Raw genomic sequence first — 27,718 nt, 5'->3', positions numbered from 1 at the left:
CTGGGTTGGGGAATCAAGCACTAGAGGGCATAGGTGTAAGGTGAGCAAGGAGAGATTTGTTTAACAGGAATTTAAGGAGACAGTTTTTTCACCCAGGGGGTGATCCCTGAATGGTTCAGGCAGGTACACTAACATGCAAAAGTTCAAAGTATGAATACTATATACAACTTTGAGATTCGTCTCTTTAGATACAGTCACAAAACAAAGAAACCCAATAGAAGCTATTAAAAAAGACCGTCAAACACCCAATGTGCAAAAAAGAACAAATCGTGCAAGCAATAAAAAGTAAGCAAATAACATTTTGAACTAAAGTTCACGAAAGTGAGTTCACAGCCACGAAGCCAGTCACAGCCTTAAGGGGAGTGCAAGGTTTGCATTCTTATTGTGCCTTCCACAACTCCAGACCGGAGCCCAGCCTCAGTTCAGCCCAGAGACAGGTAAACCTCGCCAAGCAGTGAGCTGAACACCGGGCCATAGCTCTCCTCCGGCCCCCAGCCCTGACTTTCTCACTCTGGGCCAGCGCTTAAACTGGACAAAACTTGACTCGTTCCTTGCTCTCAGAGCCGGACTCTGCCACTTCAATATGCTCGTGGGCCTGGGCCTTGACACCCGCAGCTGACCTTTCCGACCTGACCTGGTGTTTAAATCAGTAAACCATCCATCAGAAGAGATTGGAGGGATTTGGGCCTAAAGTGGGCAAATGGGACTGATTTAGATAAATAGTTTGAGCCAAGGGGCCTGTTTCCAAACATCATCAAAAATAAAACTACAGGTGCTGCAAATCTGAAATCGTAAACAGAATATGCAGGTCAGGCAATATTTAGGGAATGAGAAAAGATGTTGGCTTGAAGAAGAGTACAAGAATTATAAAGGGAGTCCCGGCAAGCCTTGTTTCCTCAATATGGATTCCTGAAGGAGAATATCCAGCCCATTGCAGAATCTTGCTGTGCACTAATCAGCCGCTGCATTTTCAAATGAAACAGCAGTTGTCCCTCATTGGCTGGAAAGCCATTGGGACGTTCTGGGGTTGTGAAAGGCACAATAAGATTGTGAACCTTGCAGTTCCCTTAAAACTATGGGGGTGCAAGGCTGATGGAGAGACATGGTGTCTGTGGTATTCTGCTCTGCGTCCTACTGAGGGGGCACAGCATCATTAAACCGACCCCACAAAGCTCTGTCACTTGCATCACTAAGCAGTGATTTGGAAGCAGTTTCTTCTTCGTGTAAAGCCAAAGTTATGAAATAAGCTTAGTCCACATTTTTCAAGCCATTACTCTTGACATGGAGCATTACAGCACAGTACAGGCTGTTCGACCCACAATGTTCACTTGACCTTTTAACCTACTCTCAAATCAATCTAACCCTTCCCTCCCTCGTAGCTCTTCGTTTTTCTTTCATGGCTAGAATTTTGTTGTGCATCTGTCAGGGCCTAGCAGAGTTAGTGCTACCTGAGGGTGCGCTGTCTCTTTAAATCCGCGGCTGACTGACAAGCTATTTCCCTTTTCCGTAGCTTCCATTTCCGAGCCGACGGCGGGGTGGTGAAGGTGAAGTCGGAACCTTGTTTCTCCAGCCCAATTGCAGTGGAGAACAGAACCTCTGGCACCTCGGCATTCCCTCCCATCGCCATGGTAACGGCTGCAGCTGTGCAGGTCTCCCCAGCGAGCCCCACGGTCGTCTCCACCACCCCGACGCTCTTCACCTGGAAACAGCTGGCGGCTTCCATCCCTCAGCTCCCCGTCTCCACGTTGGCGACGTCTTCCCTGGCAACCACATCCCTGGAGAACGCAAAGCCTCAGGTCAAACCAGGATTCCTGCAGTTTCAGGAAAAGTGAGTACGGAAGGTTCCCATAACCACAGATGTTTGACAAACTTTCAGCAGGATTAACTCAACCACAACTGTCTTCAAGCAATTTAATCAAGGTTGACTTCTGATCTGCGCAAAGTCAGTGTGCGGTATGGGTCCCCTTACCGAAGGACAGGTATAGTTATACTCAGTGGTCACACGATTAGGCACACCAACATCTTCTGCTCTGAATGCACAACACTTCACGTTTCAACATGTTGTGCGTTCAGAGATGCTCTTCTGCACACCACTGTTGTAACATACATAGAAACATGCATAGAAAATAGGTGCAGGAGTAGGCCATTCGGCCCTTTGAGCCTGCACCGCCATTTATTATGATCATGGCTGATCATCCAACTCAGAACCCCGCCCCAGCCTTCCCTCCATACCCCCTGACTCCCGTAGCCACAAGGGCCATATCTAACTCCCTCTTAAATATAGCCAATGAACTGGCCTCAACTGTTTCCTGTGGCAGAGAATTCCACAGATTCACCACTCTCTGTGTGAAGAAGTTTTTCTTAATCTCGGTCCTAAAAGGCTTCCCCTCTATCCTCAAACTGTGGCCCCTCGTTCTGGACTTCCCCAACATCGGGAACAATCTTCCTGCATCTAGCCTGTCCAATCCCTTTAGGATCTTATACGTTTCAATCAGATCCCCCCTCAATCTTCTAAATTCCAACAAGTACAAGCCCAGTTCATCCAGTCTTTCTTTATATGAAAGTCCTGCCATCCCAGGAATCAATCTGGTGAACCTTCTTTGTACTCCCTCTATGGCAAGGATGTCTTTCCTCAGATTAGGGGACCAAAACTGCACACAATACTCCAGGTGTGGTCTCACCAAGGCCTTGTACAACTGCAGTAGTACCTCCCTGCTCCTGTACTCGAATCCTCTCGCTATAAATGCCAGCATACCATTCGCCTGTGGTTAACGTGTGGTTATTTGAATTACTGTCTCCTTCCTGTCAGCTTGAACCAGTCTGGCCATTCTCTGACCTCTCTCATTAACAAGGCATTTTCACCCACAGAACTGCTGCTTAACTGAATTTATTTTTTTTTTTGCCTTTTGGCCCATTCTCTGTAAACTGTAGACACTGTTCTGCATGAAAATCCAAGGAAATCAGCAGCTTCTGAGATACTCAAACCACCCCATTTGGTACCACAATCATTCCACAGTCAAAGTCACTTAGATCACATTTTGTCCCCATTCTGATGTCTGGTCAGAACAACAGCTGAACCTCTTCACCATGTCCACATGCTTTTGTGCATTGTGCTGCTGCCACATGATTGGCTGATTAGATATTTGCATTAAGGAGCAGGTGTACAGGTCTAGCTAATAGGGTGACTACTGAGTGTATACATCATGGAGAGTATACAGTGAAGATTGCCTGAGATGGCCATATGAGGAGATCGAGTAGTCTAGACCTCCATTCTGTAGAGTTTAGATGAATGAGAGATAATGACATTGAAACATGCACATCCTTAAAGAGGATGCCGGGTAAGAAAGGGAGAAGAATCAGGGCCTAACTCTCACAATTAGAGATAAGAAATGAGATCAGGAGAAATTTCTTCGCTGAATAGATGTTGAATCTTAGGAATTTTCTGTTCTGGAAGGCTATGGAGGAATTGTCATTGATTGCATTCAAGAGAACGTTCAACAGATTTCTGGATGCTTATGGTATCATGGGATATGGGAGTAGAGCTGGAAAATGGTGTTGAGAGAAGATCCCTCAAGGTCTAATTGAATGGTGGTGCAGATTCGAAGATTTGTTTTGGTCATTAATGTAGATGACACAGTTCACTGTATGTTTCAATGTATATGTGATAAATCCATGTAAATTAATCTCAGTCTGAACAGTGAACACGAGATTCTGCAGCTGTTGCAAATCCAGACTAACACACACAAAATGGTGGGGGAGTTCCGCAAGGCAGGCAGCACCTGTGGAGAGTAATAAAGAGCCAACGGTTGGGGCCAAGACCCTTCACCAGAACATGAAAGCATGTGCATGATAAAGAGTCTCAGCCTGAAACATCAGTTCTTTATTCCTCTCCATAGCTGCTGTCTGACCTGCAGAGTTCCCCCTGTATTTTATGTCTGTGTATGTTACTCTGGGCATGTGTGGGCACGTGGCCAAGTGGTTAAGGCATTGGACTAGCGACCTGAAGATCGTGAGTTCGAGCCCCAGCCGAGGCAACATGTGTTGTGTCCTTGAGCAAGGCACTTAATCACACATTGATCTGCAACGACACTGGTGCCAAGCTGTATGGGTCCTAATGCCCTTCCCTTGGTGTGGTGGAGAGGGGAGACTTGCAGCATGGGCAACTGCCGGTCTTCCACACAACCTTGCCCAGGCCTGCGCCCTGGAGAGTGAAGACTTTCCAGGCACAGATCCATGGTCTTGCAAGACTAACGGATGCCTTTATTTATTATGTTACTCTGAATCTGAGTGACCTACTCCTGCCCCTTTTTTTTATGTTTTAAGTTCGCAACCTTGAGCTCTTCAGGGAAGGACTGTCGGTGTCTGCATTGTCCCCCTCCAAATGACATCCCATCCATTGGTCAGAGTCATGTGTTGTTATTGTGTCCCAGCTCTCCAGATGAATTGACTTTATTTCTTACATCCTTCACATACATGAGGAGTAAAGATCATTACGTTACGTCTCCGTCTAAATATGCAACGTCCAAGCATAATCATTTATAATAATTTATGATAAATAGAACGGTCAATGTAATACAGAGTACACGCAAGTCAGCGTGAGTTCATCAGTCTGATGGCCTGGTGGAAGAAGCTGTCCCGGAGCCTGTTGGTCCTGGCTCTTATGCTGCGGTACCGTTTCCCGGATGGTAGCAGCTGGAATAGATTGTGGTTGGGGTGACTTGGGTTCCCGATGAACCTTTTTACACACCTGTCCTTGTAAATGTCCTGAATCATGGGAAGTTCACAACTACAGACACGCAAGGCAGGGAAGAGCAAGCTGTTGTCAATGTAGCAGGCTCTCTCTCTCCACGCAGGTGGTGAATCTAAAGGATTGACAGAGACCAATACCGTTTGGCACCAGTGACATCGCAGGAGTTGTCAGTCAGTGTTGAACTCAACATAGGACTGCCTCAGGGACTCCAGCTCCAGATTTTTCCCTCGGAGCTTTTACTCCCTAAGCCTCCCCCTTGAGTGAGTAGAGCCAGAAGGCAGCGGAAGTGTGAGGTCAGCGATTTCCTTCTCCTGGATGAGCCGCCAGCCTTGGCTGACAAGCCCCATCTGCCTGGTGAATGCTTTTAAGGTGCCATTAACCTGTATTTTCCCATTCTCCTGTCAGTAGAAACAGCTCTGCCAGGCTTAGAAGTTAGGAAATAAGTTTTGTTGTTAGGGGCTATTTGAGACACACACCATTGGGAGCATTTACAGTAATAAGCAGTGGGAGCTTATCTCCCGTGTGTCCCCCCTGGCTATGACGACCTCAGGCAACCATCCCATCATACATTGGAATATTTCACTATTGCTGGGTCATAAAATCCCAGCTTTCTAAGTCCAACGATAACGTGGGAGTACCATCAGGAGAAGGACTGTATTAATTCAAGAAGGATGCTCATGAGACTTTCTCAAGAACAATGAGTTCAAAGTTCAAGTTCAAAGTCACCAAGTACTACCCAGAGATTCATCTTCTTGTGGGCATTCAGAATAGATACCAGAAGCACAGCAGAATCAGTGAAAAACTGCACACAAAGGCAGACAAACAACCAATGTGCAAAACATGACAAATTGTCCAAATACTAAAAGAAAAATAAAATAATAATAATAAATAAAATATCCAATAAATTATCCACTCTGGTTTTCAGTCAAAGAAACAAACCTGCAATAAGCCAAACCACAGTGGCCAAACGTTTTAATTCTGATTCCCATTCCCATTCTGACATGTCTGTCCACGGCCTCCTGTTGTGTCAAGACAGGGCCACCCTCAGAGTGGAGAAGCAACACCTTATATTCCGTCTTGGTAGCCTCCGATCTGTTGGCATGAATATTGATTTCTTATTCCGGCAAATAAAGTTCCCCCCCTTCCTTCCTCTATTCCCCACTTCTCACCTGCCTTTCACCTCCCCCTGGGTCCCCTTTCTCCTATTGTCCACTTGCCACTCCTATCAGATTCTTTCTTCTCCAGCCCTTGACCTTAACCATCCACCTGGCTCCACCTATCACCTTCCAGCTAGCCTCCTTCCCCTCCCCCCATCTTTTTATTACAGTGTCTTCCCCCTTCCTTCTCAGTCCCGAAAAAGGGTCTCGGCCTGAAATATCGACTGTTTACTCTTTTCCATAGATGCTGCCTGACCTGCTGAGCCCCTCCAGCATTTAGTGTGTGTGTTGCTTTGGATTTCATGCACCTTCAGATTTACCACAGGAACAAATGCCCATTTGCACAGTACTTCCTCCCAGTATTTCTTTGCATTCCCCCTTGCTGCGTCTTTTACGCTTCATAATGCATACAGTTTTGAGGCTCTTAATGGCAGCTGTAAATTCCTGGAGACATTCCGACATCCACAGCTGCCTCCGATCCTCATGAAGTGGCAGTGATAAATGTAGATTATAAACTTCCATGATGTAAGAAAGTTCACAGTATCAATCACATAACTACAGTCAGGTAACGGATTAGTGTCATATGTCAAACAGACAATAACAGATACCTGAAAATAGATTATGCAGCCAGCTCTGTCAAAGGGGTTAGTGGTTGTCAAGAAACACAAACGTTCAATATACAAGCCCATGTGGCTGGATTAATGCTTTAAGCTTGCACACGGTGATCTGTCATCTATAAGGTAGAAGTGACAGTGGCAATTTTAGTTCAAATAATCAAGGCAACAGAATTTTATGTCAGGGTTTGATGGTGCTGTTCCAATTTTGAAAGAAGCCAGGTCCTCCCATGTACTGTCCAGTGAACTGTGTTGAAAGCAGCAGAGGGTTAATGTCTGATATGTTGCCCATAGTGTCCAAAGGAACTACGCAGCACATCTCCAGGACCCACTGGGAATTAGTGAGGGGGGGGGGGTCTCGTTTTATGAGAGGTGGCTTTTCTGATTCAATTTATACGCTGACAGAGCCTTCCCGCTGTCGCTGAGTTGTAGTAGCAATAAGAGGAATGGAAGAAAAGCTGCATGGGGAAATAACCTGCTGTTTATTTGTGGGAAATTCTTTATTATTTATAATATTCTGATTAAAGGGGAATTGTCACCAAGTTCAAACCACAGGAGGGGAGGGGAGATTCCCTCCGAGGCACATGCTCTTTTGGCTCCTCATTACTCAGGAAACATTTTTCACAATTATCTCCTGTGGGGCACGGGTGGTGCTGGCAAATGCAATATTTATTGCCTACCTCTCATGGCAAGGCAGCACCTCAACTTTATTAGAAGTTTGCAAAGATTCAGCATGCCAGCTAAAACCTTTACAAACTTCTATAAAAGCACAGTGAAGAGTATAATGACTTGCTGCATGACGGCCTTGTATGGAGACACCAATGCCCTTGAATGGAAAAGTCTATTAAAAAAAAGTGGTGCGTACAACACAGTCCACCGTAGTCAAAGCCCCCCACCATTAAGCACATCTACGAGGAGTGCTGTTGCAGGAAAGTTACATCCATCGTCAAGGACCCCCGCCATCCAGGCCATGCTCCCTCCTCTCTGCTACCATCAGGAAGGAGGTACAGGAGTCTCAAGTCCACACCCTCAGGTTCAGGAGGAGTTATTACCATTCGATTGTCAGGCTCCTGAACCAGAGTGAAGTGGATAACTCTACTCACCTCATCACTGAACTGATTCCACAACCTATGAACTCACTTTCAAACACTCTACAACTCATGTTCTGAATATTTATTACTCATTTATTGATTATTATTATTATAATAATTTTGTGGGGGTTTTTTCTTTTGCACAGTTTGTTGTCTTTTGCATACTGGTTATCTATGTGCCTTTGTATGCAGTTTTCACTGATTCTATTGCGTTCCTTTGTATTTACTGTGAATGCCCAGAAGAAAATGAATCTCCTGGTAGTATATGGTGACATGTAACTTGATCATTTGAACTTGAACTTCTGATTTTGATTAGGGCTTCTGCAGGATTGCAGTGCCCAGTGGGAATTATTCTCTTAGCACACCCTCTAACTCGTACAACAACCCTCAAGTAAACCATACAACAAGCCCCAAATCCAAAACTTCAATTGCTACAAACTTTGCACATGTATAAAATTTTACTTCTGTCACACTTTAAACATCTCCTAGATGACTCCAGTGCCACATATCGGAATTTGGATGAAGTTTGCCTTATCCAAACAGAAAATTTTAAAACTGGTTCCTCCTGGACAGAGGGAGACCTCACTGTGGAAGATGGACAGAGGGAGACCTCACTGTGGGAGATGGACAGAGGGAGACCTCACTGTGGAAGATGGACAGAGGGAGACCCTCACTGTGAGAGATGGACAGACGGAGATCTCACTGTGGGAGATGGACAGAGGGAGACCCTCACTGTGGGAGATGGACAGAGGGAGACCCTCTCTGTGAGAGATGGACAGACGGAGATCTCACTGTGGGAGATGGACAGAGGGAAACCCTCACTGTGGGAGATGGACAGAGGGAAACCCTCTCTGTGGGAGATGGACATAGAGAAACTCTCACTGTGGGAGGTGGACAGAGGGAAACCCTCACTGTGGGAGATGGACAGAGGGAGACCTCATTGTGGGGGATGGACATAGAGAAACCCTTACTGTGGGAGATGGACATAGAGAAACCCTCACTGTGGGAGATGGACAGAGGGAGACCCTCTCTGAGGGAGTTGGAGAACAGAGGGAGACCTGAATTGTGGAAGATGGAGAAGGGGGACTTCACAGTGGGAATGCCTTCCTTTAGTTGAAAGGTTAAACCGATTGCTCAAGTATATCAATGATCTACTTGATATTTATTCCCCTGTCAATGTCACCAAGACATTCAGTCATTAATGTATTGCTCTTTGCCTTCTTTCTAACACTTCAGGAAGAAGTTCACTGGATCCAAAAGTTTCAGAATGCCTTGCATCCAGGAGTGGCACGATAGAAATGCAGGTCTTCCTTCCCGGTCACCATAAGTTTTATCCAACTTTGTTCTTATTTTCCCATAGCGATCCCTGTCTGGCGACCGACTGCAAATACTCGAACAAGTTCCACTTCCACTGTCTGTTTGGAAACTGCAAATACGTCTGTAAAACTTCTGGGAAAGCAGAATCACACTGTCTAGACCACATCAATCCCAACAACAACCTGGTCAACGTGCGTGACCAGTTCTCCTACTATTCTCTGCAGTGTCTCTGTCCAAATCAGGTAAGCAGACTCAGTTTACCCCCTGATGGTGGATCTACCTGGCTGATGGTCATCTTTAGACTATTGTACCATCTGAGTCCTCCCTTAGACCGAAACCTCCCCCCAAAACAGCCTAAAAGATGCTACTGAAAAGCTTAAGATGCCAATTGTGTGTCATTTGTCTGTGATGTGCACTCAGTGACCTCCTGTACCTGATGTAGTGGCCACTGAGGTCCATCCAGTTCAAGGTTCAACTCGGAGATGCTCCTCTGCACGTCACTGTTGTAATGTGTGGTTATTTGAGTTACTGTCACCTTCCTGTCAGCTTTAGCCAGTCTGGCCACTCTCCTCTGAGCTCCCTCATTAACAAGCTGTTTTCACCCACAGAGCTGTCGCTCACTGGATGTTTGTCATTTTACTCACCACTCTTTCTAAACTCTAGAGACTGTTGTGTGTGAAAACCCCTGGAGATCAGCAATTTCTGAGATATGCAAACTACCCTGTCTGGCACCAGCAGTCATTCCACGGTCAAGTCACTTAGATCACATCTCTTCCCCATTCTGATGTTTGGTCTGAACAACCATTGAACCTCTTGACCATGTTTGCAGAGTTTTATGGAAGTTTGTTGTTACGCAGCAGCACTACATTGCAATACATAATAATATGTATATTTACCTGATTCTCATCTGGGGTTAGTCCTCAAGTGCCGTCACACATTCCAGGGCCAATGTGGTACTCCCACAATGCTTGGCAGAACAATCTCAGACTCAGGGCTCTGACCCTTGGCCTTCGGCTTCAGTGACCCTTAGTACTTGTGAAAATCATTAACCGGTTTACCGGTTTAAAGCAATGAAGGATTGGATCCCAATGAAAGCTAGCCACCACTAGAATGAGCTCTGATGGACAGGGTGGACCGAGGCTTCTGCCATAGACCCACACCACCTACTCTCACATCAAGGGCGAGCCTTTAATCTCAAATCCACAGGCCGGCATGGGGGCGGGTGGGGAGCAGTGGCACAGCTCCAGTGATGAGGGTTCAATCCTGCCCTCCAGCAATGTCTGTCTGGAGCTCACACATTCTCCCCATGACTATTTAGGTTTCCTCCGAGAGTAGCGCACACACGATGCTGGAGGAACTCAGTAGATCTGTGGAAATAATAAAGGGTCAACGTTTCAGACTGAGACCTTTCCTGAGGAACGTAAAGGAAGGGGCAAGGATCCAGAATAAGGTGTGTTGGGGGGGGGGTAGAACGAGTACAAGCTAGAAGGTGATAAGTGAAGCCAGCTAAGGGGGGGAGGTAGATGAAGTAAAAAAGCTGGAAGGTGATAAGTGGAAGAAGTAAAGGTAAAGAGATAAAGAAGAAATTTGATAGGAAAGGAGAGTGGACCACAGGAGAAAGGGAAGGTGTAAAAGGAAAGCCAGATTGGGGAATGGAAAGACAGGAAAAGTAGGAGATAGAAATTACCGTAAGTTAGAGAAATCGATGTTCATGTGATCACATTGGAAGGTATCCAGATTGAATACAAAGTGCTGCTCCTCCAACCTGAGAGAGGCCTCATGGTGGCAGTAGAGGAGGCCATGGACTGACATGTTGCAATGGGAATGGGAAGTGGAATTAAAATGGGTGGCCTCGGGAAATCCTGTCTGTTCTGGATGGAGCCATAAAGGCTCGACAAAGTGGTTCCCCAATCTACGTTGGGTCTCTCCTCCAGGTAACTTCCCTTCGGAATTCTGGATTGCTCCTACATGTAGGTTCTGGGAGTCATTGGCCACTGCTTAGTGCCTCCACCCCCAGCATAAGGGTGAGCAGCAGAATCTGAGCAGAGTTGATTGAAATGAGGTGTGTAAAATGGGTGGCTGAAGAATGGCAGAGTTCTCCCCCCCCCCCGACTCATTCTGACTCAACGGTGAACCTAGCAGGGTCCACACCGTGGTCTCAGCATTCAGTTTGCATTTTTATCTGTCAGATGCCTAACAGATCCACTTCATAACAAATATCAAAACCACATTGAGAAATTTATCCCCCCCCCCATTCTCTCTTTTCTTCATTCGGGCTCTCCCCTTACCCCTCCTCTTCTCTTCAGCTGCCCATCACCACCCTCTGGTGCCATTCCTTCCTTTTCTCCCGTGGTCCACTCTCTTCTATCAGATTATGTGCCGTGTTGTATGACATGGGTGATCATGGTCTCCATGACCATGATTGGTCTTGACAAATTTTTCTGTAGAAGTGGTTTGCCATTGCCTTCTAGGCAGTGTCTTTACAAGATAGGTAACCCCAGCCATTATCAATACTCTTCAGAGATTGTCTGCCTGGCGCCAGTGGTCATATAACCAGGACTTGTGATATGCACCAGCTGCTCATACAACCATCCACCTCCTCCTCCCTTGACTTCACGTGACTCAGATCAGTGAGGCTTAACAGGTGCTATGCCTTGCCCAAGGGTGACCTGCAGGTTAGTGGAGGGAAGGAGCACCTTACACCTCCTTTGGTAGAGGTGAATCTCTACACTGCCCCTTCACCTGGCTTTACCTATCGCCTTCTAGTTTGGACTCCTTACCCTCCCCCCCCCCCACCTTCTTATTCTGCCGTCTTCCTCCTTCCTTTCCAGTCCCTAATCAAGGTATTCCGCATGAAACATCAACAGTTTATTCATTTCCATAGATGCTGCCTGACCTGCTGAGTTCCTCCAGCATTTTGTGTGTGTCACTCTGGACTCAAAGATGCTTTTTCCCTCTTTTTTTTAGATCTGTGCCTGTCCTTGTGACTAACACAAATTTTACAGCATTTGTTTTTTGTTTTCCTGCCCTTTCGTTTGCTCAGAGAAATTCCCATTCAGCTGGTGTAAGATTTATTCTGCTTCAACACCTGAAGTTCACAGATTCCTAGAGGTTGTCTTGAAGTGGAAAAAACCTGTAAAACTGGAACTGTTCACCGTCACTCACTCAGCTAAAAATGGAGTGCACCCTTGAGGGATGACTAATTGGTGACATTTAGAGCAAAGGCACAGGGAGCGAGGTTAAAGACAGCAGCACAGTAACCAATCGAAGAACATTGATTGAGTAGTTGACCCATGAATGACTAGAGGCATCAGTGATGTGTCCATGTTCATTCCCAGGATGGCATAGGACGCTATACCAGAGCAGTTTTTGGACTCTCAATCCAGAGGTCTGAACTAATGTATTCAGCCAGAGAAATTAATTAAAATCTGGAACTTAATATGTCATAGTGAATTGTGTGGTTTGCTTCTAAATTCATTGGGTACATTTAAAGCAGAGGTTGATAGGTATCGTAGTGGTTAGCACAATACTTTACAGTACCAGCAACGCGAGTTCAATTCCCGCCACTGCCTCTGAGGAGTTTGTACGTTCTCCCTGTGACCGCGTGGGTTTCCTCCGGTTGCTCCAGTTTCCTCCCACGGTCCAAAGACGTACCGGTCTGTCGGTTAATTGGTCATTGTAAATTGTCCCGTGATTCGGCTAGGGTTGAATCGGGGGATTGCTGGGCAGTGTGGCTCAAAGGGCCCGAAGGGCCTATTCCACGCTGTAGCGCAGTAAATAAATAAATTAGTAAGAAAGTCAGAGGTTACGGAGAGAAGCTGGAGATTGGAATTGAGAGGGAAGGTAAATCAGCCATGATGGAATGGCACAGCAGACTCCATGGGCCGAATGGCTTAATATACTCCCATGTCTTATGGTCTAAATGCCTTCTGAGATGGCCCAACAGGGTATACAGTTCAGAAGGCAATTAAGGACAGACAATATTACCTGAGTTAGGATGAGTAATGGTAGCTAATGAGTTCCAACAGGAGATAGAGTCATGTGGCACAGAGGGAAACCCTTCAACCCACCATGTTGATCCTCATTATCAGACACTCTCTAATAAGTATATAAAAGTTCATATGAATTTGTTTAATTGTTATTCAACCTTAACACATTTATGCAGCTAAATGAAACAGTGTTCCTCCGGGACCAAAATGCAAAACACAGTACCCACAGTCACTCACAGCACACAGCACAAATAGTTACGATAGCATATACAGTCACAAAAAATGATATTAATAAGCCCCTGAGTGGGATGGCCCTGAAGACTGATGGTGCAGGAGATGTTGTTCTGGAGCCACGTTTCTGCAAGAACAAGTTCCTCGTTTTACATTAATCCTGTTCTCCCCACAATCCCATTAACACCTCCGCCCCCAAACATGATCCACCACTCACCCACACACCAGGGCAATTTACAGTGACAAGTCACCCCAACCAGCCTGCACGCCCTTGAGATGAGGGAGGGAACTAATGACCTTCAGGAAAAGAAATCTACTAGCTGTTTTAATCGGTGGCCACCCATTTTAATTCTATTTCCCATTCCCATATCAACATCTCAGTCCACAGCCTTTTCTACTGCCATGATGAGGCCACTCTCAAGTTGGAGGAGCAACACTTCATATTTCGTCAGGGTAGCCTCCAACCTGATGGCATGATCATTGATTTCTCTAACTTCTGATCATTTCTCCCCCTCCTGCTTCCTGCTTTTCCCATTCCTCATTCTGACTCCCCTCTTAGCCCTTCTCTTCTCCTCACCTGCCTATCACCTTCGTCTGGTGCTTCTCCTCTTTCCCTTTCTCCCTTTGTCCCATCTCCTCTCCTGTCAACTACCGTCTTCTTGAGCCTTTTACCTTTTCCACCCATCACCTCCCAGCTTCTCACTCCATCCTCCCTCCCTCCTCCCCCCCCACCCATCTCCCCCCCCCCACACGGCTTCACCTATCACCTGCCAGGTTGTATATCTTCCCTTTCCCTCCACCCTCTTATTCTGACTTATCTCCGCTTCCTTTCCAGCCCTGAATCATCAACTGTTTATTCAATAGATGCTGCCTGGCCTGCTGAGTTCCTCCAGCATGTTGTGTGTGTTGCTCTGGGTTCCCAGCATCTGCAGAACCCTGTGTTTAGATGCTGCCTGGCCTGACTGATTTGTAGCTAATGATTCAGGCTCAATAGGGATAGGAGAGCCCAGGCAGATGTTATATAATGTCGGAAGCTTGCTGTGATCTAACAAGATGCTTCTCTTTCATTGCAGCAATGTGAATTCCGTATGAGAGGACACTACCACTGTTTACGGCCCTTCTGCAACTTTGTGACCAACATCACTACAAAGCTCCCCTGGCACATCAAAAAGCACGAGAAGGCTGAGCGACGAGCGGCCAATGGCTTCAAGTACTTCACCAAGCGGGAAGAGTGTGGCAGGCTAGGTGAGAAACCAAGGGGCAAAAGAGGGACCCATTTTACAGCAGCAGGGACTTACGTAATGACGTCAATGTGGCAGAACGTCCCACGGTGCATGATAGAGTCATAGAGCGCAGTTCGGCCCATCTAGTCCGTGCCAAACTGTTATTCTGCTTAGTCCCATTGACTTGCACCTGGACCATGTCCCTCCATAACCCTCTCATCCGTGTACTTATCTAAAGTTCTCTTAAATGTTGCAAGCAAACCCACATCCACCACTTCCACTGGCAGCTCACACCACCCTCTGAATGAAAAAGTTTCACCTCAGATCCCCCTTAAATATTTCACTTTTCAACCTTAACCTATGACCTCCAGTTCTAGTCTCACTCTGCCTCAGTAGGAAAAAAGCCTGCTTGCATTTACCCCATGTATACCCCTCGTAATTTTGTATACCTCTATCAATACTCCCCTCATTCTCCTATGCTCCAAGGAATAAAATCCGAACCTATTCAACCTTTCCCTATAACCCAGATTATCCAGTCCTCGCAACATCCTGGTAAATTTTCTCTGTACTCTTTCAATTATTGGATCCTTCGTAGCCGAAAGTCAACTAAGGAAATGTCAGGGCAAGTCCAAAGAGGTGGACTTTGTTTATTTATTTGTTTGTTTGTTGAGCTACAGTGCTGAATAGGTCCTTCCAGCAATCCCCCAATTTTTAACTGTAGCTTACTCATGGGACAGTTTACAATGACCAACCGGTACACCTTTAGAGTGTGGGAGGAAAGCAGAGCACCCGGAGGAAACCCACGCGGTCACTGGGAGAACTCCTCATAGGGGGTGGTGGGAATTGAACCCGGTCACTGGTACTGTAAAGCGTTGTGCTAACCATTACACTAACATGAGAGACTGTGTAGGAAAGCGAGGTTGCAGGTTCAAGGGAATTCCAGAGGTACATGGCTGACAGGGATGGGGCAGTGTAAGTTAGGGATCCACCAACAGCTGTAGTGGGGCTGGAGATCATGGAGGGCTGAGGTTTTGAAGAAGGCATAGAAGGCTATAAGGCAAGTGCTGGAGAATGGGATTAATATGGAGACTGCCCACTGGATGATGGGCTGAACAGCCACATGGTTTCCATGATCATTATCCATGTTCTATGACTGTATTGCAGAGGTAGACAGCTTTTACATCAGAAGTTCTCTGTAGATTACTGGACTGAAGGAATGCTCCTCATGAGAGAACCCCGACAGGTGCTGACATCCGTGGCCGCTTATTCTGCCGGTGTTAGTAATTTACCGCATCAACTGCCAACTGTGGGATTGTGTGCGCGTGTCACGCAGCCCTTGGGAAGTGAGGTGCTGAAAGGAAGCAATTAATGCTCCTGGGAGAGTGGCCAAAAGATATTGAGAGTTACAATTTCCACTCAGTACAAATCTAATAAAATCTAAATTATCTTTCATCATTAATCAGCGAAAGACTCCTATCACACCTGAACTTGTCCTTCAGATCCAGCAGCTCTCCAGTCCTTCCATTTAACCCCTCCTCGTTGCTGCAGAGGCTTTGACTCTACAACATAGGAGCAGAATTAGGCCATTCAGCCCGTCGAGTCTGCTCCATCATTCCATTTATTATCCCACTCAACCTCATTCTCCTGCCTTCTCCCCATAACCTTTGACACCCTTACTAATCAAAAATGTATCAACGGCCACTTTGAATTTGCCTCCACGGCTCTCTGTGGTGATGAATTCCACAGATTCACCACCCTCTGGCTCAAAGTATCCTCCTCTTCACTGTTCTGAAAGGATATCCTTCTATTTTGAGGCTGTAGACTTCCCAACCAATGGAAACATGCTCCATGTCCACTCCATCTTGGCCTTTAAATCTTCAATAGGGTTTCGTTGAGATCCCCACTCATTCTTCTAAACTCCAGTGAGTACAGGCCCAGAGCCATCAAATGCTTCTCGTACATTAACCCCTTCATTCCCGGGATAATTCTCATGAACTTCCTCTGAAGCCTCTGAAATGTCAGCACATTCTTTCTTAGATAAGGGGCTCAAAATTGCTCACAATTGACTGCAAAGTTTGTTCATATCCTGTCCACCTGTAAACTGCCAGTGCCTTTGATTAATTGACCTGTGTTATGGTGACCTTCCAATATGGCCAAATCCAGGTCAGTTCTGAAGAGAGAAGGGTCTGGCTGGGTTCCTGACTCTGGAGCATCCTGAAAACTTGGGCATGAACTGGATGTGTGATTTCTAAATCACGTTGCTTATTCTGACTGGATGTTTCCATAGAGATTTCACCATATGACCTCTTGGCTCCCACCCAGTCAATAGTCTGGGATGATTTAAGAATCAGCAAGGGCGGATGTGAGTGCAGAGCCGGGATCACAGTCAGAGCAAGTTCCAAAGTCCAAGTGGCCTGCTGTTGCTCGTAATTTGTATGCTTGTAACTGCTGGTGGGACCACACTTGGAGTATTGTGTGCAGTTCTGATTGTCGTGAAGGTGCAGACAAGATGCACAAGGGTATTGCCAGGATCAGAGCCATCAAAGCTTCTCATACATTAACCCTTTCACCCCAGGGTCATTCTCACGAACTTCCTCTGAACCCTCTCCAATGCCTGTGCGTCCTTTCTTCGATAAGAGGCACAACACTCCACACAGTATACTGCAAAATTTATTTTTATTTTGTCCATCTGCAAAATGGCTTGAGTTAGGAGAGGCTGAACAGGCTGGAATTACCTCCCCTGAAGTGTAGGAGGCTGAGAGGTGATGCTATAGAGATTTATAAACTCATGATGAACATAAATAAGGCGGATTTCCCAGTCTCATCATCATCATTATGTGCCGGTCATATGACATCATCATTATGTGCCAGGTCATATGATGTGGGCAATCATGGTCTCCATGACCATGATAGTTCTTGGCAAATGTTTCGACAGAAGTGGTTTGCCATTGCCTTCTTCTGGGTGGTGTCTTTACAAGACAGGTGACCCCAGCCATTATCAATACTCTTCAGAGGTTGTCTGCCTGGCGTCAGTGGTCACATAACCAGGACTTGTGATCTGCACCAGCTGCTCGTATGACCATCCACCACCTGCTCCCATGGCTTCACGCGACCCTGATCAGGGGGCTGAGCAGGTGATACGCCTTGCCAAGGGTGACCTGCAGGCTAGCGGAGGGAAAGAGCACCTTGTACTTCCTTTGGTAGCAACGTATCTCCACCCTGGGTCGAGGAGTTTCCCAGAGTAGGGGAGTTTAAAACTAGGGAACATTGATTTCAGGTGAGAGGAGAAAGATTTGAAAGGAACCTTTGAGTACAGAGAAAATTTGCGAAGATGTTGCCAGGACTTGAGGACTTGAGTTATAGGGAAAGGTTCGGTCTTTATTCCCTGGAGTGTAGGAGAATGAGGGGAGGTTTGATAGAGATATACAAAATTATGAGGGGTATAGATAGGGTCAATGCAGGCAGGCTTTTTCTCCTGAGGTTGGGTGAGACTAGAACTAGAGGTCATGAGTCAAGGTTGAAAGGTGAAATATTTGAGGGTAAACAACTTCACTCAAAGGGTGGTGAGGATGTGGAACAAGCTGCCAGAGGAGGTGATGGATGAGGGTTGATTTCAACAGCTAAGAAAAGTTTGGATAGGTACATGGATGGGAGGGGTATGGAGAGCTATGATCTAGGTACAGGGCAGTGGGACGAGGCAGATTAATGGTTTAGCACAAATTTATGGGCCGAAGGCCCTGTTTCTGTGCTGTCATGTTCTATTTCTTGATGACTATGAACCTGTGTGGCAGGTTTTTCTTACAGAAGGTGCTGGGTGTTTGGAACGAGCTGTAAGAGCAACTGCTGGAGGTGGCAACAGTTAGTTTCTTTCTAACTCTTTCCTATCCATGTCTGGACAGTTTGTGAATTGGGAAGTTCAGAGGGTTATGGGCCAAACATGGGTAAATGGGAGTGGCTCAGGTAGTTGGCTTGGACAAGTTGAACTCAAATCCTTTTTCCTATCTGCATAACTCTTTGTCTTTAGCAGTGTGGGGACAACATGGTCAAGCAAGAACCCCACTTTATTATCATAAAGTGTGTGTGTGTGTGTGTGTGTGTGTGTGTGTATGATGGTTCAGCTTAAAGTGCTTCTCCAAAACACAGCCATCCATTACCCAAGTTGAAATTAGTGAGGAAAACATCATTTTCCAGATCTGCTGCCCTGTCAGCATCAGGAGTTTAATGGTTAACTCCAGCAATCCTCAGGACAGGTGTGGAGCTAACAAACTTCCCGCTGGTGCGAGCTTACTGGTAAGGATAGCTTGGGCCAAAACTATAATTACAGTACACTAAACCAGGCTGGAGTCGGTGGCTTTCACCTCTGCTCTGGAGTTTAGCAGCCACAGTTACGAAGAAGCCAAGAACTGAGATCCAGGATAGAAGGAGAAGATAGGAGATTATATCCCTTTATTTCCACAGAAGAGAGACACAAATATAGGAAAAACGTCCCTCCAGAACATTTTTAATTTTCAAAGCTGCATTGAAGCTTTCAGCTACAACCAATTAGGTTTGATTAAAGCATAAACCGTTATCACGTCAGTTATAATCCTCTCTATGACTTCTCTTTATAATACCTTTATGAATATGCTTGCATTAAATTCAGCAGATATTAATTACAGGAGGTGAATTAAAACCTGACTGATGATTTACCATCAATTTAACAAGCTGGGTTTGATTGAAGAATGCACAGTGTTGCTACTGTTACCACATCCCGCAATTGTTGCCCACAGTCAGTCAGAATTCGACTATTCAGGCCATCGAGTCTGCTCCACCATGGCCGATTTATTATCCCTCTCAACCCCATTCTCCTGATTTCTCCCCATAACCTTTGATAACCTTACTATTCTAGAACCGACCAACCTCTACTTTAGATACACCCAATGACTTGGCCTCCACAGCCGTCTGTGGCATTAATTCCACAGATTCACCATCTGCTGGGTAAAGAAATTCCTCTTGATCTCTTTTCTAAAGGGACATCTTTGTAATGAGGCTGTGCCCTCTGATCTGATACTCGCCCAGAATAGGAAGCATCCTCTCCACGTCCACTCTATCTGGGCATTTCAATATTTGATAGGTTTCAGTGAGAATCCCCCTACTCATTTTTCTAAACTCCAGCAAATACAGGCCCAGAGCCATCAAACACTCTTCATACGTTAACCCTTGCACTCTCTTTCATTGCCCTGAACTAGCAGCTAGGCCAATTCAAAGGGAAGTTACGAAGATCATGGATGGCTTTAGGGGTATATATTGGTTACTCTGGGATATTTCCTCTGCTGTATCAATCAAACATATTGATCAGGGGCCTGAGCAAATCGCACAGCATTTCAAACCTGCTTTGGCATATAATAAATTCATGGTGCTGATCTAATTGTAAGCCCAATTCCTGACTGTCTTTATCAACCTCCAAGGGGCATCGATAGGGTGAACGCACTCAGTCTTGTCTCCCAGGACTGGGGAATCAAGAACAAGAGGGCATAGGTTTTAGGTAGAGGAGATAGATTTAATAGGAACTTGAGGGGTGTCCGTGGCAACTGTGTTCAGTCCAACGTGGCACCATTTTGCAGAGACCTAGCATTGTGCATTAACCCATTTTCCTCACCTGTGCACTGTCAGGACTGTCAATGTGATGACACATCATTGTCGCTCCTGGGGCAATGGGCGAGCTGCTACGTGCCCACCCAGTACTCTTTCCACTCTGGAGATGCTGCCTGGCAAGGCCTGCATTATTTACTTATTTGTCTCTTGTGTCTTGCAGGCTGCAAGTACAACCAGGTAAATAGTCATTTCCACTGCATCCGCGATGGCTGCCTCTTCTCCTTCCTCCTTAAGCACCAGATGACATCCCACTCTCGAAAGCACATGAGGAGAATGCTGGGCAAGAACTTCGACAAGATCCACAGCCAGGTACCTTTCTAGTTTGATCAAAAACTAAGATCCTCATTTTTCATTTCTTTCCCCAACCTTTCCCCACTTTCGTCCCACTGGATGACTTCATCAATCAAAATTCTTAGCTGATATCAATACACTCGGTGGCTACTTCATTAGGTACACCTGTTTGTTAATCTAAGTATCTAATCAGCCAATCATGTGGCAGCAACTCAATGCATAAAAGCATGCAGACATGGTCAAGAGGTTCAGTTGTTGTTCAGACTAAACATCAGAATGGGGAAGAAATGTGATCTAAGTGACTTTGACCGTGGGGGTGATTGCTGGTGCCGGACAGGATGGTTTGTGTGTCTCAGAAACTGCTGTTTTCCTTGAATTTTCATGCACAACTGTCTCTAGAATTTACAGAGAATGGTGCCAAATACAGACAACATCCAGTGAGTGGTAATTCTGTGGCCGAAAACGCCTTGTTAATGAGAGAGGTCAGAGGAGAATGGCCAGACTGGTTCAAGCTGACGAGGAGGAGACAGTAACTCAAATCATCACATGTTTTAACAGTGACATGCAGAAGAGCATCTCTGAACTCACAGCATATCGAGTCTCGAAGTGGACGGGCTACAGCAGCAGAAGACCATGAACGTACACTCAGTGGCCACTTTATTAGGTACAGGTGGTACTTAATAAAGTGAGGCTGAGTGTATTTAACCAGTTAGGTGTCCAAGGTGCTTCTTGGAAGATGTTATTAGGCTATGCGCCACACAAGGGGATTGGGGACAGGTAACCAAAGGATTGGTCAAGGTGAAAGGCTTCAATGAGTGTCCTGAAGAAGGAAAGGGACTTAAAGTGAAGTCTAGAGCTAGGGCCTTGGCCACTGAAGACACAGCTGCTAATTGAGGAGTGATTCAATTTGGGGGTGGTAATGGGGCATAGAGGAGCTGAAGAATCAGAGAGGTGTCATGTTGGAAGGAATAATCACATTTATGAATTTTGCTTTTTTCTAGTGTAACCAGTCAATTAATTCAGACCCTGGATAAGATGCATAGTTGAGCTCCCTTCAGATAACCCACTGTTCCAGTCAGCCATTCAACAAAGACAATTTTATACAGTTTTACAACATTTAAAATACATTTTGATGCATTCCTTTAATCAACGATGTATTTATATTGGATAGATTGTCAGTATCTTTTTCCCAGGGCAGGGAACTACTCGAGAGTTGTTGCAACAAGCTAGTGGAGGGTATTCCAGCACACAAAGTTCAAAGCAAATTTGTTATCAAAGTACATGTGTGTCACCATATACAACCCTGAGATTCATTTCATTTTCTTGTGGGCATACAGAATAAATCCATAGAATAATAACTATAACTGAATTAATGAAGGTCCACACCAACTTGGGCGTTCAACCACAGTGTAAGTTATAAGAAACTGCAAATACAAGAGAGAAAAGAAATACTAATAATAGATAAATAAGCAATAAATATTGAGAACATGAGATGAAGAGTGAGTTCATTGGTTGTGGGGACATTTCAGTGATGGGGTAAGTGAAGTTTTCCCCCCTGGTTCAAGAGCCTGATGGTTGAGGGGTAGTAACTGTTCCTGAACCTGGTGGTGTGAGTCCTGAGGCTCCTGTACCTTCTTCCCGATGGCAGCAGCGAGAAGAGATCCTGACCTGGGTGGTGGGTGTCCCTGATGATAGATGTTGCTTTCAGTGTTGTATGTTTCGCGTAGATGTGCTTTCCAATTGATTGCTTCCTGTAAAGTAAAACTAGGGAGTGTCATGGAATCAAAAATCATTTCCAAAGAGAGATTTTGTTGACAGATTGGTGGATTTTGATTGAAGCCTTGGTTTGCATGGCAACAAGGTGAGGCATGTAGGGCAGACAGCATGTGAGGTACATTGGCAGAAGGAACATCCCATACCATTCTGGACTGGATGAAAAGGACACCAGATGGATGTGTGGTGGAGAGGGTGAAGGGTGTCTGGCCATGCCTCTCTTCCCCCAGTCTGCCTAGAGTTTACTTTGTGGCCTTCTCAACCCTGGCTCTTTCTCCACAGGGGCCCAGGAGCGACGATGCCACTGACAACATGGCTGCCACCAGCGGCTCCTCAGCTGTGACGTCATCGTCTAACATGGTGGACATGGAAACGGACGAATGCATGGACTACCCCATGGCCACCAGCCCGGCCGGCCTGTCCTCCGAGTCTTCGGTTCCAGACCGCAGCTGCACCAGCACCCCGGTCGGAAACGAAAGCAGTGTGGCAGGTGAGGCGTTCAACTGTCAGATTCCTCCATCGAGGTTCATGTTGAAGCCAGCAACCTCCGCGGTGCTGGGAGGCGTTTGTCAAAGGACAGACCTGTAATTAAGGTCGGGAAATACATACAATGTGAAAGGGCTGCAAGTACCCAGTGGGCGAGGAATGGTCAGGTCAATGATCTGAACTGTTGCAGATATGACACACACAAAACACCAGAGGAACTCAGCAGGTCAGGCAGCATCTACGGAGAGGAATAAACAGTCAATATTTCAGGATGAGACCTTCATTAGGACTAGAGAGGGGGAGAGGCCAGAATAAGAAGGTGGGGGGGGTGAGGAGAAGTTCAAAATAACCCTTCCCTGCTGCGTACCCTCCATTTTCTATCATCCACATACCTATCTAAGAGTTCTTTAAATGCCCCTAATGTATCTGTCTCGATCACCATTCTTGGCAGGGCATTCCATGCACCCACCACTCTGTGTAAAAAACTTAACCTCAGACATTCCCCTATACTTTCCTCTAATCACCTTAAAATGATGAACCATGGTATTAGCGACCTCTGTCCTGGGAAAAGTATCTGGCTGTCCACTCGATGTATCCCTTTTTATCATCTTGCCCACCTCTATCAAGCCACCTCTCATCCTGCTTGCTCTACCTCATAAAGCATGTTCTCCAACCCAGGCAACATCCTGGTAAATCTCGTCTGCACCCTCTCTAAAGCTTCCGCATCTTTCTTACAATGAGGTGCCCAGAACTGAGCACAATATTCCAAGTGTGGTCTAGGGGCTCTTGAAGTAATGTTGCAGCTCAGTGAAACCCCGGTTAGCAGTCATTTCATTGTGAATGTAACTAGAATGGCCAGTGACAGTCAAAGAAACCAAGAACCTAATGTCAGCAAAAGATAGTCAGCACATCAAACACAGATGTGAACATCTAGAGAAGCAGAAGGGTTAATAGAGCTCATCAAGGAAGCTCTTGTCTTCTTTGCCCACTTTGTTACTGGTCAATTTACCTATGTTGTAATGCAGCAACATATGTGAGACCACAAGGTCATGAGGAATTGGAGCAGAATTAGGCTATTCGGCCCATTGAGTCTGCCCCACCATGGCTGATTTACTATCCCTCTCATGCCCATGGCTGATCCCTGTCCCATTCTCTTGCCTTCTCCCTGTAACCTTTGATGCCCCAGCTAATCAAGAAACTATCAACCTCAGCTTTAAATATGTCCCAAAACTTGGCCTCCACAGCCGTGGCAATGAATTCCACAGATTCACCCACCCTCGGCTAAAGAAGTTCGTCCTCATCCCTGTTGCAAATGTGTGTCCTTGTTTTCTGAGGCTGTGCCCTCCGGTCCTAGACTCACCCACTAAAGGAAACATCCTCTGCACGTCCACTCTATCCAAGCCTTTCGATGGAGAGGGGAGTCGAATAGAGAGGGAGAGGGAGGAATAGAGAATAAAAGAATGGAAAGAGAAACAAAGAACAGAAAACAAGAGGATCAAGAGATAGAGAGAGAGAACGATGGAGGACATTGGAGATGGGAAAGGACAAAGGAGAGGGGGTAAAAGCACGGAATTAGGGGACGGGGAACTGGTGGCAGGAGAGTGGGAGAAAAGGGATCATGTTATGAAAGATAAATGTACATAATGCTTTAAAATGTTAAAGCTGAAACAATGATGATGAAGTGCAGGTACCACACAGACACACTAGCAGTATAACTTCCATTGCTGTAACTGTGACTTGTTTAAGTTGATCATTTTTACTGCTTTTCCATTTTCATCTTTTCACTGTGGTGCCTTGGCTGTGATTTCATTTTCCTTTTGTGTTGTTTCTCCTTCTGCTTTCCGGAATATTCTTTTAGGCTGCCCGGTTACTCCTGCTGCTGACGCTACCCGCAATGCACCATCTCCATCCTTGCCACAAGCCTTGTTCCGAACCACCCATTCTTCACTGCCATTCCTCCTTTCTCCATCCTGTCTCTCACACTCTCTGCTCAGCGTGACTCTCGGATCCGCCAGGAATGTCATACCAACCAGCACGCCAGGTCTCAACCCGACCATTGCTGCTCCCACTCCGATTAAAAGCGATGTCCCAATAGTTCAGGACGCTGCAGGTACTCTCTCAAACAAGGTTTATCCACTTAAAGAAATAAAAAAATAAACTACTCAAGAGCTCTCCGTAAGCACAAGAGATTCTGCAGATGCTGGAAATCCAAAGCAACACACACAAAATGCTGGAGGAATTCAGCTGGTTAGGCAGCATCTATGGAAAGGGACAAAGAATCGACATTTCATGAAGGTTTTCGGCCTGAAACGTTGACTCTTTTTTAAAATTTTTATTTAGAGAAACAGCACAGAACAGGCCCTTCAAGCCCAATGAGCCACACTGCCCAGCAACCCACCGATTTAACCCTCGCCTAATCACAGGACAATTTACAAAGACCAATTAACCTACTGACCAGTACACCTTTGGAATTTGGGAGGGAACCGGGGCACCCGGGGCAATTCATGGCGAGAACATACAAACTCCTTACAGAGGACAGGCGAATTGAACTCCAAACTACGGCGCACTGGGTTGTGGTAGCGTTGCACTATCTGCTAAGCTATTGTGGCGCCCTTTCCATAAGTGCTGCCTGTCCTACCAAGTTTGTCCAGCATTTTGTGTGTGTTACTCAGAGAGCTCGAGTCAAATGAAATGCAAATGTGTTTTTAATCAGTGCTGTTGGCTGCAGGGAAACAACCGAGTGGCCTCTCTCTGGTCTCAAGTCAGGTGGAGTTTATTGTTCTGTGAACAAGTACGGTGAGGTGCAGGAGCATCACAGACACATTGGTACAGATCACTGACTTACTTACTTACTGTCTGTTATGCTGCTGGTGTTCAGGGCAGCAATGAAGGTCCTCCATCTCTGTCTGTCCATACCGTCGCACACAGATATAGAGAGTTCTTCATTGCTCTTTCCATAACAGTTTTGCTTTACCAGTCAGGGCCGTTAGCCCTGAGCTGAACCCCTGAACCTGGAGGACCGGTGGACCACTTTTCATCTGGCCTCTACCCTTTGACCTGTTTGGCACGGGTGACCCTACCAAGAGCCAAAGCATAACGCCCTGACTCCATAGTCCTCTGGGTCATTGAGGCACGCAAGCCTCCAAACCCTGTGACAAGGTTATGGTCCTCCTGGAGGGTACAGATCACACACAGAATATAATTTGAATATAAAATTATAGCATACAATGGGAAAAGGACTGTGCAGAAGCAAGACATCAGTGCAAGAGTACATGGTAGTGCACGCTGTGGTCTGCAGTGTTGCACTGCTGAGGGCGGGTTAGGGTTGAGCCCACTGGTTCATCAGCCTGATGGTTACGGGCAGGTAGTTGCTCCTGAACCTGGTGGTGTGGGACTTCAGGCTTCTGTCAGAAATAACAAGAAGACGGCATGACTCAGATGCTGGGGATCCTTACTGACTGATACCCTCTTCCTGAGGCAGTGCCTCCTGTAGATGCTGTCAGTGGCGGGGAGGGCTGTGCCCGTGATGGACCGGACAGTGTCCACAACTCTCTGCCAACCTCTTGCGTTCCCGTGCATTGAAACTTCCCTTACCAGGCCATGATCAGGTTACCTACAGTATAATTATGCCCATCATGATGCCAAAGGGGCTTTTGGTTGAGAACGGTTTTGCTTCCCAATGACAAAATAAGCCTCGTTATAATTGTACTGTGGCAGGCTTTGGAGAGACTTGAATGCTGAGTTATCTTTTGGATATATCTGCCTTAGAGCAGGGGTTCTCGACCATTTTTATGCCATGGACCACTACCATTAACCGAGGGGTCCATGGACCCCAAGTTGGGAACCCCTGCCTTAGAGAAAGTTTTACCAGACTAGAACAACAAAGAAACCGCTGAAAAAACTCAGCAGGTCAGACAGCGTCTGTGGAGGGATATGGATGCTCGACGTCTGGATGAAGGGTCTTAAGGGGTCTCTTGATTCCCTTTCCTGGGGGAAAAGACAGCATTCACTCTATCTATGCCTAAATTGTTAGTGAAGATCAAGATTCAAGATTATTTATTGTCATTTGTCAGTGTAAGAGACAGCAAAATGATTGTTACTCTGGATCCAATACAACACAAAAAAACACAACAATCATAAAGAACACAACAAATGTAATTAATATAAATGCATAAGATTATCTTATATACACTGACTGATTGTATGTCTATAAAACGATGTTAGGCACAGGAGTGTGTGTGTACATAAGGTGGCTGACAGGAAATCAAGTCGTCACTTTTTATTGTCATTTCGACCATAAGCTGCTGGTACAGTACACAGTAAAAACGAAACAACGTTCCTCCAGGACCATGGTGCTACATGAAACAACACAAAACTACACTAGACTATGTGAGACAACTCAAGGCTACATTAGACTACGTAAAACAACACAAAAACTACACTAGACTACAGAGCTGCACAGGACTACATAAAGTGCACAAAACAGTGCAGGGCAATACAATAATTAATTAATAAATAAATAATAAACAAGACAACAGGCACAGTAGAGGACAATTTCAATATGATAATAAGTGATGTAGATGTCAGTCTAGACTCTGAGTATTGAGGAATCTGATGGCTTGGGGGAAGAAACTGTTACGTAGTCTGGTCGTGAGAGCCCGAATGCTTCGGTACCTTTTGCCAGATGGCGGAGGAAGAAGAGTTTGTATGAGCGGTGCGTGGGGTCCTTCACAATGCTGTTAGCTTTGCAGGTGCAGCGTGTGGTGTAAATGTCTGTAATGGCAGGAAGGAAGACCTCAATGATCTTCTCAGCTGACCTCACTATCCGCTGCAGAGTCTTGCGATCCGAGACGGTGCAATTCCCAAACCAGGCCGTGATGCAGCTGCTCAGGATGCTCACGATATATCCTCTGTAGAATGTGGTGAGGATGGGGGGTGGGAGATGGACTTTTCTCAGCCTTCGCAGAAAGTAGAGACGCTGTCGGGCTTTCTTGGCTATGGAGCTGGTGTTGAGGGACCAGGTGAGATTTTCCGCCAGGTGAACACCAAGAAATTTGGTGCTCTTAACGGTCTCAACGGATTAGCCATCAACGTTCACCGGAGAGTGGTCACTCCGTGCTCTCCTGAAGTCAACAACCATCTCTTTTGTTTTGTTCACATTC

General features: G+C 46.0%; 1 protein-coding gene across 3 annotated transcripts in view; it reads left to right on the top strand.

The window, feature by feature from the left end:
• casz1 (castor zinc finger 1) overlaps nt 1-27,718 on the top strand; it is a 497,282-nt gene that overhangs the window by 451,050 nt on the left and 18,514 nt on the right. For 2 of the 3 annotated variants that reach the window (XM_072244987.1, XM_072244986.1), the window contains 6 exons: nt 1,511-1,828; nt 8,973-9,171; nt 14,223-14,394; nt 20,167-20,315; nt 22,353-22,560; nt 24,415-24,666. In XM_072244987.1, the coding sequence (XP_072101088.1) occupies nt 1,511-1,828; nt 8,973-9,171; nt 14,223-14,394; nt 20,167-20,315; nt 22,353-22,560; nt 24,415-24,666 (1,298 nt within the window). The remainder of the gene's footprint in view (nt 1-1,510; nt 1,829-8,972; nt 9,172-14,222; nt 14,395-20,166; nt 20,316-22,352; nt 22,561-24,414; nt 24,667-27,718) is intronic. The other variant, XM_072244989.1, reaches the window with a different exon arrangement.

This window comes from Mobula birostris, chromosome 27 (genome assembly GCF_030028105.1).
Source record: "Mobula birostris isolate sMobBir1 chromosome 27, sMobBir1.hap1, whole genome shotgun sequence".
Lineage (NCBI taxonomy): Eukaryota > Metazoa > Chordata > Chondrichthyes > Myliobatiformes > Myliobatidae > Mobula > Mobula birostris.
This window is presented reverse-complemented; position numbering and strand designations above follow the sequence as displayed.